A 16,925-nucleotide genomic window follows, 5' to 3' on the forward strand; every position below is an offset into this window, starting at 1 on the left:
TGAATAAATTAATCACAATCGAGTGAGTGAGTGCCATTCAACTGCCTCCTAAGCTCATGGATGACGTCATCCACAAGCACATCATCCATGAGCAATAAAAACGAGAAGATAATGCAATATTTATTCGATCCTCAGGATTTTGATCATCTTTGGCCAGAAAATGAGGAAGACAATGAACTTTGTGACACCTTGAAAAATTCCCTTCAGGAAATAGATGCAAACATGGTACCTGTAGCAAAAAAATGCTATTCCACATGTTATTTAGTTACTGTCGTATATTTCATATTACCGTTCTTCAAGAGTCGATTTTTGGCCCACACGTGAATTGTACGAGTTCTAGATTGTTTTGCCATCTACTGGTTTAATTGTCATAGTCAGCAAACTCAAATACGTTTACTCGTCAGTTATTTAAGTTGCCTATAGTTGTGCTTAACTTCAGAGAGTGTGTAAGGCTAGTAGCCGAAGAGTAAAGCCATCGTTGAAGAGTCTTGGTACCTCTTGGCTTGATCAAACGAGTGAGCCTACCGTCGAGTAGGTTCTGCTCCTTAATCAGTGGCCACGCTAACATTAGTTGGAGAAGTACACAACAATAGTGTCTAATATCATTGATATTTGGCTTTTTCTTTTTCTGCTGGGATCCAGTTAAAGGGATACTCTACACCTCAGAACATTTTAAAAAAAGATAGCTAATAACCCAAATAAGAAGTATTGAACAGCTATAAGTGGTCAATCTTCGTATTTTTTGTGTAAATGGGGAATGTTCTTGACTTGCGGTTCGAGCTTTGGTTAACAGGTCAAAAACTGGAAGTGACGTAGAAAGGAGAACTCGCAAAACCTCTTCGATAATATTTACACCGGGGAAGATCAGCTGTGCTACGAAAAAGCTCGTCGTGTCGTGTGTTGTGTGAAAACATAGTCCAGGCCTTGTGCTTAAAATACCATAGAAAACCTTGTTTCTCTCTTTGAATAATTTTAGCGTAAGATTCTTCTCGTAAATGACTAGTTCAACATCATTACAGCCATTTATAAGTAGGTGCGACTATCTCTAAAATTGCACCTATATCGTTATTGACTGAGGACACTTCAAAGATTCTTTGTACCAATAATCACGTGTATAAGTTCGCTTTCGCATATCAAGAAGTCAATTCAAGCAATAAAGTGTAATAGAGTTTATTATAGAGCAGTTGAGTTGTGTGCCCATTCTGTGTGAATTTAACACCAGCCCAAACACTGCGACGCGACCACAGCCCTGTGCGTAACACTCCTTCGGCTTAAGCGCAACATACTATAATGCCACATCGCTGTATAGCTGGTGGATGTTCTAACATTTGCAAAGATGGAGTAAGCCTTCACAAATGGCCTGAAGATGCCCACTACGCTAAGCTATGGACGAATGCCATGGAGAACACCCGTACTGATGTTTTCAACCCGACAACTAGCCGACTTTGTAGCGCTCACTTCACTGAGGATTCCTTTGAAGAACAGACGGTGATAACGAAATCTCTGAGCTTAAAGATGAAAAATATTTTGAAAGCCAATGCTGTTCCTACGATTTTTAAGAATGGTCCTCCCCAAAATCCACCTCCCCACCAACAAAACCTGTTCCTAGTGGCAGAGTCTTCACTTCTTAACCTCTTTCGGTTCTGCCCAGTTTGCCGGTCGGAATGTGAACGGATGGTCGAATCAAGAATTGGTACGAAAATAACAGTGTCGCAGAAATGTTATTCCTGCACATTCGCGACAAGCTGGGATTCGCAGCTCTCAGTTGGAGACATTCCTGTTGGGAACATCATGCTGTCCTCTTCTATCCTCTTTGGTGGTGGAAGCCCAGCAAAGGTGCTGAAGATATTGAAACATATGAATGTGCCAACGATATGTTACTCAACGTTTATGAATCACCAAAAGAAGTATCTACATACTGCTGTGCAGAGGACATACCAACAGCAACAGTCCAGTCTGCTGAACAGCATCAAAGCTGAAGGGCAGGAATTAATAGTGGGAGGTGATGGCCGCTGTGACAGCCCTGGTCATTCAGCTAAGTATGGAACCTACTCCCTTACGGATGCTGAGCAAAATAAAATCCTAGATTCTCAGTTGATACAGGTTTGTACTGGATTAAATTTAAAATGGGCTCACAGAAGTATTTTTGTGCTAAGTAATACTGCATTTTAATTAATACTTATCATTAGAGCAACGAAGTGAAAAATTCAGATGCTATGGAAAAAGAGGGGCTTGCAAGATCACTCATATTCTTAACTGGTGAAGGATTGTCCATTAACACCTTAATAACAGACAGGCATGTGCAAATAAGAAAACATATGAGGGAGAGATGGCGTGGAGTTAAGCACAGGTTGGATGGTTGGCATGTTGGAAAAGGTGAATATTTGAAAGAAATTTAATTTGGATTAAAATCAACTGGCACAATTTTTAGCCACTAGTAACTGTAATTTTATTTAGGAACTGGAAAGAAGATTGATGCCCTTGCTAAAAAAAAGAATTGTGCTGTGGTTCAAAAATGGAAGAGGAGCATTGTCAACCACATGTTCTGGTGTGCCTCGTCAACAGATGATGATGACCCTGATCTCAAGGAGACAAAATGGCTGTCCATAACAAATCACCTCATGAACAGGCATTCTGGACATGAAAATCCATCGTTTCCTAAGTGTGCTCATGGAAGGTTACATGGGAGAGAAAGAAAGAAAAAATGGCTCAAGCCAGGTACATAGTTAAAAAAAACTTTAAACTTCGTCAAGTCTCAATATCAACAAGCCTGTCTCATTAATAGCCCCCATATATACATGCATATTCAGGAGTATGCTTTTACATGAACACAGTTATTTGGTATGTATCATGATGTTTGATAGTTGTAAGGGATTAGATGCTTATCACTATAGGTGAAATCATTTATTTTTTGCAGGTACACCACCCTATGAAAATCTCACAGAGCTGCTGACAAAGGGGTCCCTCTTGAAAGATATAAAGCAAATTTCAGGACAACATGCTACATCTTCTCTGGAGGCCTTCCATTCTGTCTACAACCACTTCGCTGCAAAAATGGTGGCCTTTTCGCACCATGGAATGACAAGCAGGTATGAAAACTTGAGCATATCATAACATCATAATGCACACTAACCTTGGTTAGAAATGTGACATTTTTCAGGTTGCCAAAAAACCTCTCTGAATTTATGTCATATTGAATGGAAGGTAAAACAAAAGCAAAAATATCTATCTTTTTAGGTTGCAGATTGCAATCATGCATTTCAACGAAAACAGTGACAGGGAGCAGGCAACACTGCAAGATGGCAGAGAACGATTCAACATTGCTTTCCCAAAGTACAAGAAAGGAGAGCATACAGTAAAGAAGATTTTAGTGAAATGTACATATGGTGAGTAAAGAATTAAAGAATTTAGCAAACTGAAATTTACAATTTTTTCATTTACATATTTACATTACATGTGCATGGTTAGACCCCACTTACTTTCATTTTTCACGTAGGGTATGTTGCCAACCTGAAAGAGAGTGTTGTACGAATTCTCCAAGGCACTGAAAGTTCTGTTTTGGAGAGAGCTGATGCTCCCCGATCACTATCATCAGATTATGGCCGCCCTGACAAACAGGCCGCAGTCGATGCATTAAAATCAAGATTCAGGAAGTGACTTTCTTCACCAGGATCGTCCTCATCCTTAAAAGCTATATTGCAATATATTGATAAGTAAATAAAGATGGTGAATTTTAAGCTCAGGTTTTGAAATGTGTAAGGTGAATTGATCAACAACACACGAGTATGGGACAAAGAAAAATTCTGATTCCCCGCCAGGAATCAAGCCCATGACCTCCCGAAGACTGTGTGGACGCTCTATCCACTGAGCTATGAGAACGCATGGACAGCAAGGTCATTAAAGTGAGTTCATATGTGACAGGTGTCCTGCATACTGCTAGGATCAGCACTGTCAAAGTATCAAGAATAGTGATAAGTGAATAAAGATGGTGAATGATGATGACTTTGATCAATTCACTGTTCACATTGCAATATATTGTTAAACAAACAGCCATATAATTAGTGAAATCTAACCATAGTCAGACTGAAGTCAAAATTAATTTCATTAGAATTATATACTAACATGAAAGAAAATAAAGAGTATTGCTGTTGTTGTTGTTCAGGAACAGCAGAGACCGTTTTTAAGTGGTAGGGCTTAAAAATCTGGCCAATATTACTTTCAAGTAGTAAAATCCAAATTTTATCCAGATCATCTGAAGCCCTAGAAAATAAATCCCAGCAATAAAAGTGGTAGGGCTATAGCCCTGCCAGCCCCTCCCCCTCCACAGTCCCTGTTGTTGTTAGTAATACTCCACTGATCTCATAAATGCAAGGATCTTCGATCAGTCTTAGAAGACTGACTCAGTGACACAAAGTGAAATGGAAAATAAAACATTAAATGAGGATCTTAGAATGTTTACCACCTTCACAATATAAATATGTTCTTCAAAGTATCTTACCCAATCACCCTAGTGCGATTATTTCGTCAGTTATAATCTCAAGGAAAACCCCAACAGACTAGTAGGGTCAACTAGAAGCTCAATTGAAATACTACACAGTATTAAAACAATTACTCGTCTGGAAAGTGAAATCCTTCAAATACGAAGTCTTCTTCGAGCCCTGGAGGCGGGAAGTGTGCTCGTATGCAACACACAGCACATGATGGCAGAACCACTCGCACTTCCTTTCCCAAAAGACCCCAGCATCACCTCGCCAACTGCCTGTACGCTATGTGTCTATTTTGTTTGTGAGATGGCCCTTCGTAAGAATCTTGGTATTGTTGCTTGTACTGGTACCATGCTGTCTGTAGAACCCAGCGATTCAAACAAACGGCGTGGAACCCTGGATGCTGTGTGATGCAAATGGGAGGTTCGGCCAGTCCTTCTGCCTCAACAGCTTCATTGTTTTTGGCTACAACGCAGTCAATTTCGGCACAACAAATGCACTCTACAACTCGATTTAGTCTCTGGCAACTTCCACACTTACACCTAAAATTTCCAATCAAGGTTTTAGCTCATGACCCAGAGCTTGACCTGTGCATATGAATGCAAAAACACATTCCAGCCGAGAATTATTTCACACATCGATATTGTGGATATCTGCACACGAAAATACAAGCAAAACAATTCCATCACAAAGACCACGACAAGATAACTTTGTTGTCATCTTGAGCTCATTTATTCACTTAAAAAATCAAGTTACAAAATTACGGGTTGTAAAGAGAACTAGCCACAAGAAGTAGATTGATCTCTTACCAGTCTGTGTTTTGCAGTCGTTCGAATTCTTCTTCATCGGACTCATTTGGGGAGTCCGTGTCTGAGCTAGCCTCACTGTCGTAAGGCTCAAAGAGATACGGCTGCGTTCCTTGACAGTTTTCCCAGGTTGTGTCTTCTGTAGAATGTTCTTGAGAAGAAACAGACGAACTACAGGAATCCCCTGATTCCATGCCAACTATAACCTTTGTGAAACAAGCAATGGCGTTAATCGAGTTCTCCTTTCTACGTCATTGATCACGTGCCTGAAAAGTCGTCTGTTTCACTTCCGGTCCTTGAATTGAGCAAAATTTTGCTTTTCTAGTGCAGTTTTCAGTCGTTAGAATTTATTTCTCCCGCTTTTTCTGTCTCTCATAAGTTTTTATAGTGCATATGCTACATTTTGAGCAAAAGTCAAAATATAGTGTAGAGTATCCTTTAATTATGGATATTACAAAAAAAAGATAACACAAGATCTCTTTTGTTAGGTTTTCCCGGTTGGGCTCCCTGTTTGTCACGTGATCTGTTTTCCATATTTGGCCTCCCACGAGGTCCTCGTGTTCAGTTGAATATAGAGTGTTCCGCCATCTTGGTTTAGTCTTTTATTTGTCCTCCGTATTTGCGAATACAGAACACCTTTGATCCACAAGATTTTGATCATCTTGGTCCGGAAAATGAAGAAGAAGACAAGGAACTTTGTGAAGTCTTGTAAAAATCACTTCAGGAAATAGATGCAAACACGGTACCTGTACTTGAATCAGACCATACTTTAAAAGAGGATAGCAGTGAATGTAATACAGATGGAAAATGGATAAAGATATCAGAATTGAGTGACCCTGAAAAGAAAGAAGAGGTTCTATGGACAGTATATCTGGCTCGTTTCAGTCATTCTTTGTTGAAGTAGTTTGGGAAGGATGCTATTCAGGCGGTTCAGCAAGCACATGATACCACTATTATTAACCTACAGCAGGTGAAAAAGCCTTTGCTTTCAGTTTCCAGCTTATTTGCCACAAAAGTTAAAAGGGAACTAATGGAAATGAAATCTTTCATCAAAATGCCAGTGCTTGACGAAGTTCACAAAATGTTTGATAGAAATTATAACTTCAGGTCATGTTACGATAGTCTTCAAACATTAAAGGACGAATTTGAGGGCATCCCTATTATGGCTCTGACTGCCACTCTATACGACACTCAGTTGGTAGGCCTAGCTAACAATTATTTGCGATGTCCTGTACTTATCAAAGGAAATGTGAATAAGAATATGAAACTGAATGTTGAAAATTATCAAAAAGTACGCCAAAAAGAGGGTGATGACATGTGGAATGATCTGGCAAAAGAGTTGCTTAACACAATACAAGATGATTGCTTTTGTATACATGGATTTTAAGGTGGATGTGGAGTGTTTTGTCAAGGGGTTGAAAAAGGCTGGGTTACATTATGTGAAGGCATATCATGAAAAAATTTCCAGTGAAATGAAGAGCAGGGTGGACAACGAATTTAGAAACAAAGAATTCCAGGTCCTTGTCACAACTGAAGCATAGGAAGTTGGAACTCACAGCCCTCACGTTAACCTTGCATGCGAAATATGACAGTGCTTGTGTAGGAATTTGGTTGAACTGGTAGAAATATCAATTCATCAGATGGGATAATTCTTGTTAACGAAAGCATTGATGACCAGCGTCTTATTTATTGAACAAAGGGGTGTCTGTCAAGTGAGAAAGTGCAGTTCTTCTTCTTAATGCATTGGAAGAGGTTAGGAAACTCCCAATAACAAAAGAAGGAGTTAGCAAAGAAAAAGTTATTTCCCGTCTGGATTTCCTCATCTGACATTCAGGAATATTTCGATTCATCGCAAAGTTATTCCAAAGGGAGTACGGATGAATGGTTGACCCATCAAAAATGAATGGTGGTCCATTCACTTAAGTCAACTTATTCGTCTAGGTCTCGTGAAATTATCTTTTAATGTTTACACTTTTGGATACTTTACAAGATTGTACTCCGTTACAGACAAAGGAAAAACCTTCCTGGAAAAATCACACGATCTGCTTGTATTGAACCCAGAGGCATTTGAACATAGAAAGGCAAAGATGCTAAAACCCCGAGGACATGTAAATCTGCAAACAGGAACAAACATTACCTACCTTAGATCCGTGAATTATTACTTGACACCAAAAGTTGGTTGGAACTCAAACAAAGAGGAGTGTATGAATATCCTGGTTTCAAAAACGAAGAAAATTATGTTAATTACTGCAAGGATATTAAGAAAGCAGTGAGATTTGGCTCATGCCAAAGACCCCAATTTATGTGAGAGGTAAGAGAGGTACCTCAACACAGTAGTTGCACCTACAGATCGATATGGAAAACACAGAAGTTTGGGACAAGTGGGCCTTTTGCGAAGGGGTGAAAGTATGTTCTGACATGAAGGTTGCCAATACACTGTAAGTAACCAACAAAGAAGAAACAAACGCAAGGATCACACTTCCAGTCACAAGCTTGAGGAAACTGGTAATTGCCCAGTGCAAATTACCTGTGTGGCCTGCCGCAGATGACGGGAGATGGATAGAAGGAATGGGTGTCTACCTGAAAGAGACCTCAATCATGCGAAACCAGCACCTCACGTCATCTCACAATCCGTTTAAGATGACATTCACAATGCAATAAAAAAGGATCGTACTCTGATGATGAAACGGTTCCAGAAAGGCCACGGACTTGGATTTCTGCCAGCAGAAAAAGCCCCCGCCACATCTAATCCAAAGCGAATTAGAAAGGGGAGGCAGTTGGCATTGGAAAGCAGAACAAAAATTCATCCAGGAATTGTCCAACTCCTTCAAGTTCTTGAATTTGATGAGTTCAGGAAAGAATATGAAGACATGCAAGGAACCATCGATCAGGAATTCTTAGCAAAAGTGAATGAAAAAATGGGGAAGTACCAGATGGAAGGACGAGAGTACCTGACTTCGCCTTCGAGAAATTTTGCATTCTTTCTTGCCCCCCTATCAAACAGACGTACTGCGAAACACCAAAGATTTATACGTGCATATCACATACACAAATAACAATGGATTTCCTTATTTACTTAACATGGTAGCTTTTAATGAAATTACCATGGAGTTTAATGCTGTTGCGAGAGTTCTTTTGAATAAACCAGACGGTGGTGCCTACCCAATAGCTATTTAGGAAATGTTTACCCACGTGACTAAAATACACCCATTGTTTAAAAATGGGCAGACTCTTAGGCAGATCATAGTAGATTTTGATCAAGCAGAATACAACAGCTTTGAAAGAAGTATCGGAGCAGAACTATGCGAGAAAATTCTGTGCGGATGTACTGTGCACTGGAAAACTTCTGTTAATCAAGTAAGTGATATTCTTGTGAAAAGCAAAGAGGAACAAAACTTTTCGCTACACTGGACATGCCACACAAGATCTTACAAGTCAAACTGACGTCAAGTTGGCTTTTGATGTCCTTTGTGGTGCAAAGAATATAGCGGAGGCAAAACATCTCTTACCACCTGATCTAGGTGCTACTTGTAATCAACAAAACAATGCCCATTGGTCTCAGTCAACACATTGGGTGAGGTGGTGGACAGGAGAGAATTCTAAGAATGTTTTGTAAGGCCTACACTTTACGAGATAATCAAGAGTGGGACGTGACACCTAATACTTGCAAAGCCGTTGAGTCCCTAAATCGTCAGGCAATTGGTGAAGGATGTATTAACATTGCAATGCTCATGAAGAATATTTACATGGAAGACAGGTTACATGACGTCAAAATTGTCGCAAGTGAACAAAACATTAACATAAGTTACGAGAATAACCACCAAGATGCAAAGGAAAAGAAAAGAAAAAAGAAAATGAATTCTCAATTAAGTTTGAGAGGAACAAAAGTTTGCTAAATGAAAGCGAGGCCCATATGGAACAAACACCTCCCGATAAGTGAGAGGTTAGACAAACGACCATCAAAACGGAAATTATATAGAGGAGAAAGGATGATTGGGACACAGGTTGAAGTAGAGTACAAAGGGAATGATGATGGTGTTGTAAAGTATCTTGGATGGATAAAGGCACGATTATGGATTACGATAAAGTGAACAGGTTTTTTGTTCAATTTCTGGATGATGTACACTGGATAAAAACTCCAAACAGCAAAGATGTGAGAATAATCAGGTAGACATTCAGGGCCAAGTCACACTAGAGGACGAAACTGTTTACTTATGTCAAAAATCCGTCATCACAATGAAAAACCAAGTGCGACCAGTTTGTTCTCCAAAGGACAAAATTTGGTCGCGGACGGACAAACTTCAAAGATGCCGTCAACTACCTCTGGAGCAGGCCAAATTGAGACAAATCTTTGAAAACAAAAGCGAGGGTGTTTTGATTCGGAAATGATTTGACAGGTGATATGTAGCGGAGTCTCTATGCGATAGACTTCGCAGTAAAATGAATCACGTTCTCATTTCGCAACAACATGAATCCCGGCGCGGGCGACCAATTTTTCCCGTACAAATTTCCACAATATCCACCAGGATGGATCTATCCTTTGCCAGGCCCTTACATGTTTAATGATCGAGGAAATCCCAGCCTATCTCCTTCAACCACAAGCACTGACTCGTTGCCAGAATCCCCTCAGTTCAGTGAAGACAGCTCAATGCCAGCATCAACCTCAACTTCTTCACGCAGTAGATCTTCATCAGCCGAGAACAAGAAGGCTCAGGATAGATGGGGTAAAGAGGAGGAAAAGCTATTAGTTCAACTGTGGGCTGAAAAACACAAACAGTTAGGAAGTCGAGAGTCAAGGAAAACATGGGCTTGGATCGCCAAGAAGATTTCGAAAACGCTCGGAACCAACAAGACGGCCGACAAATGCATTCGGAAAATGAAGTATATCATAGAACGATACAAGAATGCAAAAGATTGGAACAAAAACCAAACAGGAGGAAGCCTCAGGAAATCCGTCTACTACAATGAGGTCGATAAAATCCTTGGATGCCGCGATGTAGTAACCTTCAATCATGTAGCTGAAGCGGGAATCAGCGGCGAAAGTGCCACTGAAATTGTTACGGAATCTGGTGATAATACTGGCGAGATTAGTACTTCATCCAGCCCCAGTGTGCCAGAAACTCCAGCTGAAAAGAGACGAACGTCAAAGAAAGGGAAACGAGCATCGAAACGCAAACCACCTGATAATGAGAGCGACAAAGAGTTCAAAATGGCTCTAAAGGATGTGAGACAGCAAGGGGAGAAAGTAGCAACCTTTTTGGATTCGTTGCAACAAACACAAACGCAGCAGCTCATCATGATGTGCTAGTTTATGGGATCAATTGTGAAAATCCTTGACAACCAACAGAATGAGACAGAGAAATGAACTTCAATTCAAGACTATTTTTGACTATTGAGAGACAACCATTATCATGTTTATCGTTTATGTTACGAATCGCTCAAACGAAATTATGGAAACAAATGAAAGTAGTTTTAACCGATTTGTTATTGTTAAGACATAAATTACGTTTACGATACAATTTTCTCTAGAAATCTGAACAACAGGTATTTCATTGCCGTGATGGAAATCGTTTCTAATGATTCAACATGAATGCCAAGCACAAATTACAATGCAATATCATAGTATTTGATTGTTCATTTTCTTCCATTTTCTTTGTGAAAAATCAAATACAGCAAAAGTTCAAGGTCTAAGGATGAAATAATTAAAATCAGTTTGAAAAAAATCACTGTCTTAGCAACTCTCTTATATCTTCCCCGTCTTGCATGAAGTCATTGTTGTATCTCGGGCAAAATATCTTAAAGGAACTGATTTCGCTGTGGCATGCGATTTCCCGAAAGAAATCGTCGACAAGAGAAAAGCACTTGTCCCGATTCTTAAAGACGCAAAGAAGAGAGGTCAAGACGCAAAACTCATCTTCGACAAACTGTACATCAATGGACAAGTATACACTCCAACCGAATCGCTATAGTCCTTCCAACGGAGCTAACGTAAGATATATTTTTTTCTCTTCTCTTGTTTCTCTGGGTTCCTTGCTCAGCCAAGCCCAGTTTAAAGGTTAGTTTGTAGATCTCGCTAATGTTTGCCTACAGAGGTCTAGTTAAATACCGAGCAGCATGTGCTCTCTTCATGTTATGTTTAGTCCCCACGTTCGAGTCACCCCGTTTATATAGTTTAACTTTAATTTCGCATTTTATTTCATTGTTTATAGTGTGTTTGCCGTGTTTGTTGACAGTTCAAAATCGCTATTTAGCATCTTTCTCAATGAATCACATAGAATCTGTGCTGCAAAAAACCCATGACTGTTCCTTTTAGACTCTCCTTTTGTTCTTTGAATGTAAGAGGTTTAAACCAAGCTAGAAAGAGGCGGCGGGTGTTCAGATGGCTTCATAACCAAAAATTTGACGTCGCTTTTTTACAAGAAACCTATTCATCCAAAAGTGTCGAAGAAATATGGAAAGCTGAATGGGGAGGGAAAATTTATTATAGCCACGGTACCACGCATTCAAAAGGTGTGATGGTATTGTTCAAGCCAAATTTAGATTTTGAAATCGAAAGCGCCATCGCTGACAAGAAAGGTCGGTATCTGTTGCTAAAAACCAACATGTTTGAATCGTCCTTCTTGCTAAGCAATATTTACGCGCCAAATGACATTACCGCTCAGACAGCGTTTTTTCGTAACCTTGACAACATTCTTTTACCGTATGCAGATTCACAAATCATTTTAGGAGGCGACTTGAATTGCTCATTAGCACCTATAGATAAAACAGGTGGAGCTCCGGTTCAAAAGAAACAAAAAGTCATTGATGAGATTGAAGGCTTAGTCGGATGATTCAAACTTCAAGACATTTGGAGAGATCAACATCCCAACAAAAAACAATACACATGGTGCGATAATTCCTTGAAAGTGCAATGTCGTTTGGATTACTGGCTTGTTTCGAAAGAATTGCCGTCTGCCATTGATATAAACATCATCAACCCCACAATATCCGATCACAGCGCTATCGCTTTTACTTTACAATCCAAAGAATATGCTAAACGGGGACCCGGGTTTTGGAAAATTAACAACTCGTTGTTAAAAGACGCAAACTTCATTAATGAGCTCAAAAGCAAAATACCCGAATACAAAAATAAACACAGCTATCTCGCTGACAAAGGCCTGTACTGGGACATGCTCAAAATGGAGATAAGAGGATTTTGCATCCAATATTCAAAAAGGAAAAATAGAATAAAAAGAAATAAGGAACGCGACCTTCAAAAAGAAATTGACGACATGATGACCTTACTGCAATCAAATAGATCAAAAGAAAACATTGCGAAGCTTTACCAATTAAGAGCCCAACTCAACCAGATTGCTGAATATAAAACTGAAGGAGCAATATTAGAAGCAGAATACGTTGGCATGAACAAGGGGAGAAAAACACCAAATACTTTTTAAATCTCGAAAAAAGGAGATTCACAAAAACACATATAACTAGACTTAAAACAGACGAAGAAAGGGAAACTACCTGTGAAAATGAGATTTTAGAAATGCAAAGAGCATTTTATGAAAATTTGTATGCAAAGGCCCCCTGCAATAGTGACACACATAATGCCTTCCTACAAGACCCTAACCTGGTTAAGTTAGAAGAGCACGACCTGCATGAGCTTGAACAGCTTTTATCTAAAAGCGAGTGTTTCAATGTCCTCAAACAGTGTGCCAAAAACAAATGCCCAGGCAGTGATGGCCCCTCGGTTGAGTTTTATTTGCACTTCTGACATCTACTCGGCGAAGAAATGGTAGAAAGTTTTAATTACGCCCATAAATTAGGAAAACTAAATATCACTCAAAGACAAGGTATAATAAAGGTCATACCAAAAAAACAAAAGAACCGGCTGTATTTAGAAAATTGGAGACCATTAACGTTACTTAATGTTGATTATAAAATAGCAACAAAATCAATAGCTCACAGAATCGCTAAAGTCCTTCCCAAATTAATAAATGAAGACCAAACTGGCTATGTCAAGGGCTGCTACATAGGACAGAATATTAGACTCATCAATGACATCATGAAGATAACTGAGCTGGAAAACATTCCCGGCATGGCGATTTTTATTGACTTTAAAAAAGCCTTCGACACCGTTGACTGGAACTTCCTTTTTAAGACCTTGGAGGCTTTAAATTTCGGTCCTCAGTTACAACAGTGGATTCGAACCTTTTACGCTGACTGTTCAAGCTGTGTAACAAATAATGGTTACGCCTCCGCTTTCTTTAATCTACAAAGAGGTGTTCGCCAAGGGTGCCCACTTTCTGGCTCCCTGTTTGTGCTCTGCGCCGAAATTCTTGCTAACGCAATAAGGTCTAATGCAGGTATCCAAGGAATCAATATTTACGGAAAAGAATTCAAAATTTCATAATACGCAGACGATACCACTGTTTTTGTTTCCGATAGTATATCTGCCCAAAATTTATTCCAACTGCTCAATGCCTTTCAAAACTGCTCAGGTCTCGAAGTAAACAAAAGTAAAACAGAGGGCATGTGGCTGGGCGCAAACAAAAACAACTTGGAGGAACCTCTAGACATAACATGGCCAAAAGATCCCATACTTGCGCTCGGTATACACTTCTCCTATGATGAAGAGGCTACCTTTCAAAAGAACTTTCAACAGAAATTGTCTTCAATGACTTCCCTACTTAACCTGTGGTACCCTAGGAACTTAACTCTACATGGCCGTATTGTCATCCTAAAAGCACTAGCCCTTTCCAAACTTATTTATAACACCGCTGTCCTCCCTGTCACATCTAATTTCATTCAAAATGTTAATAAAGTTATATCCCAATTCGTATGGCACAAGAAAACCCCAAAGATAAAGCAAACCACAATGATTGGACCGAGAGCAAAAGGAGGTCTTGGAATGCCTGATTTTGATGCAATAAACAACGCTCTCAAAGCGACCTGGATCCGAAGACTTGATAACGGTTACCCTTCCGCGAACTGGACGCATATCCCTGTTACCATGTTAGAAAAATGTGGTGGCAAATTTCTCCTTAAGTGCAATTTTGATCTCAAAAATCTCAATGTAAGAATTCCTCTCAAATTTTACGAGAAAGCCTTGTTGGCTTGGCAGTCAATCAATTTGTTTACTCCGTCCTCAGAAGAGGAAATACTTGATGAAATTCTTTGGAACAATAGATTCATCAGGATTGGTAACTACTCAGTGTACTACAAAGAATGCCATGAAGCGGGTGTAGAAAAAATTAGAGATATCTTCAACGGTGACACATTTACATCTTACCGAGATTTCTGCTCTCACTTTGCCCTTAAAACTAACTTTCTAACCTATTACGGTTTATGCCAAGCAATTCCATCTAACTGGATTAAAACTTTGAAAGGCAAATTACAGCCGCATTCGAAGGAACCTACAAACATGGATAGAATTCCCCTTGAGAAGCTCTCTTGCAAACTTGCTACTAACTACCTTGTTGAAAAGAAGTTCGTTTCTGCCACCGCTGAAAAAAGACTGAAAAGAGCTAATTTGAACGACCAGCAAATTTATCAAACGTACATGATGCCTTTCAAGGCCACTAAAGATATTCAACTCTCGATGTTTCAGTTCAAGATTGTACACCATATTTTACCCACCAATGCTGCATTACATAAATTCGGTATTAAAGAGCACGACCGCTGTCATTTATGTGCTGAAAAGCAAACAATTACACATCTCTTCGTAACTTGCCCCAACGTCCAGCTGTTTTGGACAGAGTTTACTGATTGGTGGTACAGAAAAAACAATACTGTAATCACGCTCTCTGAAGCACAAATACTTTACGGCATCACAGACACCGTGCCTCTGTGTCTCGGTTTAAACCTCTGTACAATAATTGCAAAATATTATATTTACACCGCTTCAAAAAATGACGAAGATTATTTCTTAGACGCTTTCTTGGCTATCCTTAAAAACAAAATAGAAATAGAAACTAGCAGAGCAAAGGTGCAAGTTAAACTGTAAATATAGCTAAATATACTGTAAATTGTTGCTTTTTTGTCTTTTTTTTTTTTTTGCAGTTTTCACTAGTTCTAGTAACCGTAGTAAAAGTTTGTAGTAATTGGCCGCAATTAAAAAGTAGTGTAACGTAAGCGGTTTAAATAATACTGTTGTTTCGTCAAGCATTGTAATTAGAGCAAGTTGTAATTAGCGTAAGTAGCTGTATTGTTGTAGTTTTATACGTAGTTTTTTGTAATTAATAATGTAAGTATGCGTGCTGTAAAAAATAGATAATTAATAATATTGTTCTGTTCGTTTCTGCGGTCATCATCGTCGTCGTTGTAAAAATCATCATCCCATTCGTCCCCAATTTTAATACAAAAGTTATGCAGCACTGCACAAGCAACGGCAATCTTCACCGAAAATGTTATTCTGCTATCCAACTGCTTTTGTAGAATTCGCCAACGACTTTTGAGGCAGCCAAAAGCGCATTCGATGACTACTCGTGCAGATGACAGTTCCTTGTTAAATGTTATCTTGCTAGGGTCATGCGTCGCTTCAGGATAAGGCTTCATAAGCCAGGGGGAAATAGGGTATGTGCTGTCTCCTACCAGGTAAGGACGAATATCTGTGATACCGATTCTTTCAACAGGTTCTTTCAGTACATCTTCGTTGCTTGCTCTTTGATAAAGAGAACTGTTTCGATATACCCTAGCATCATGAAGACTTTCTCGATAACCTGCTGCAAAGTCAAGGAATAATCCCTTACTGTCAGCAATGGCTTGAATCATGAAATCATGTTGCTGATTTCGACTAAAATAATCAACAGCACTGTCTCTAGGAGAATTATTTTGATATGGGTCCCATCTATAGCTCCAACAATGTTCGGAAGTCATGATTTATCCGTAAATGTCTCTATACATCTCATTGTCTCAGCCACTGTTGTTGGGAATTTGATGTACTCGTTCCTCAATTCATAAAGAACCTCAACCACATCTTGACAAACCTCTATCGCTGTAGTTCTACCGACGTTTAGCGCAGGTCCTATGGTTTCATACGAATTTCCATGTGCAAGGCGAAGCAAACCACAAGCAAGAACCTTTTCAGGAGTGAGACAATTTCGCAGTATTGTATTCTGTCTCGTCAGCCGGTTGCGAATTACATTGAGCAACAAATTGAAGCTTTCTCTGTTCATTCATAAAAGCCTCAGAAAGTAGTCCCCTGGTATTGTCTGATCAAGGTAATGGATCTCGAACCACGATTCGACTGGACAAGGAAGAGTTCAATAATATGGTGCTCGTCCTCGATAACGCTTCCGTTGGCGCCAAATAAATCGTATCAATAGCAAGTTTTGTGCTCGTAAATTCTGCATAAATAACAGGCAGCATATCATTAAATTGATATTTGCCTGCTGCTGAAGAACCAGAAAAAAGAAGAAAACAATCACTGCAAGAATTCTTCATGGTAACATATTTTGAGATCCCTTGTGTCACGATTTTGTGGATGTAAACAGCGAGTAAAGGCAGGTTCGCAGGAAATCGCGCACAGGCGCTCACAGCATGGCATGGTGTTTGTTCACAGATTTTGTTCTCAAGTGCGACTGTAGTCTTCCGGACAAATTTTTTGTCACTGGCCGATTTCAAGTCTGATTTGTCCAGAACAAATCTGAAA

General features: G+C 39.5%; 2 protein-coding genes across 2 annotated transcripts; both read left to right on the forward strand.

Moving 5' to 3' along the window:
• The first annotated feature begins 2,198 nt into the window (after positions 1–2,198).
• On the forward strand, positions 2,199–4,082 carry LOC145500003 (uncharacterized). Its single transcript, XM_081479516.1, has 4 exons — positions 2,199–2,376; positions 2,458–2,718; positions 2,918–3,089; positions 3,238–4,082. Exons 1-4 carry the CDS (start codon positions 2,217–2,219, stop codon positions 3,392–3,394), a joined length of 750 nt encoding a protein of 249 aa, XP_081335642.1. The 5' UTR covers positions 2,199–2,216; the 3' UTR covers positions 3,395–4,082.
• Positions 4,083–9,369: 5,287 nt separating this feature from the next.
• On the forward strand, positions 9,370–11,061 carry LOC145500396 (uncharacterized). Its single transcript, XM_081479915.1, has one exon. The coding sequence runs from the start codon at positions 9,759–9,761 to the stop codon at positions 10,596–10,598; it is 840 nt and encodes a 279-aa protein (XP_081336041.1). The 5' UTR covers positions 9,370–9,758; the 3' UTR covers positions 10,599–11,061.
• The last annotated feature ends 5,864 nt before the right edge of the window (positions 11,062–16,925 follow it).

The sequence above is a fragment of the Orbicella franksi genome, chromosome 10, assembly GCF_964199315.1.
Source record: "Orbicella franksi chromosome 10, jaOrbFran1.1, whole genome shotgun sequence".
NCBI lineage: Eukaryota > Metazoa > Cnidaria > Anthozoa > Scleractinia > Merulinidae > Orbicella > Orbicella franksi.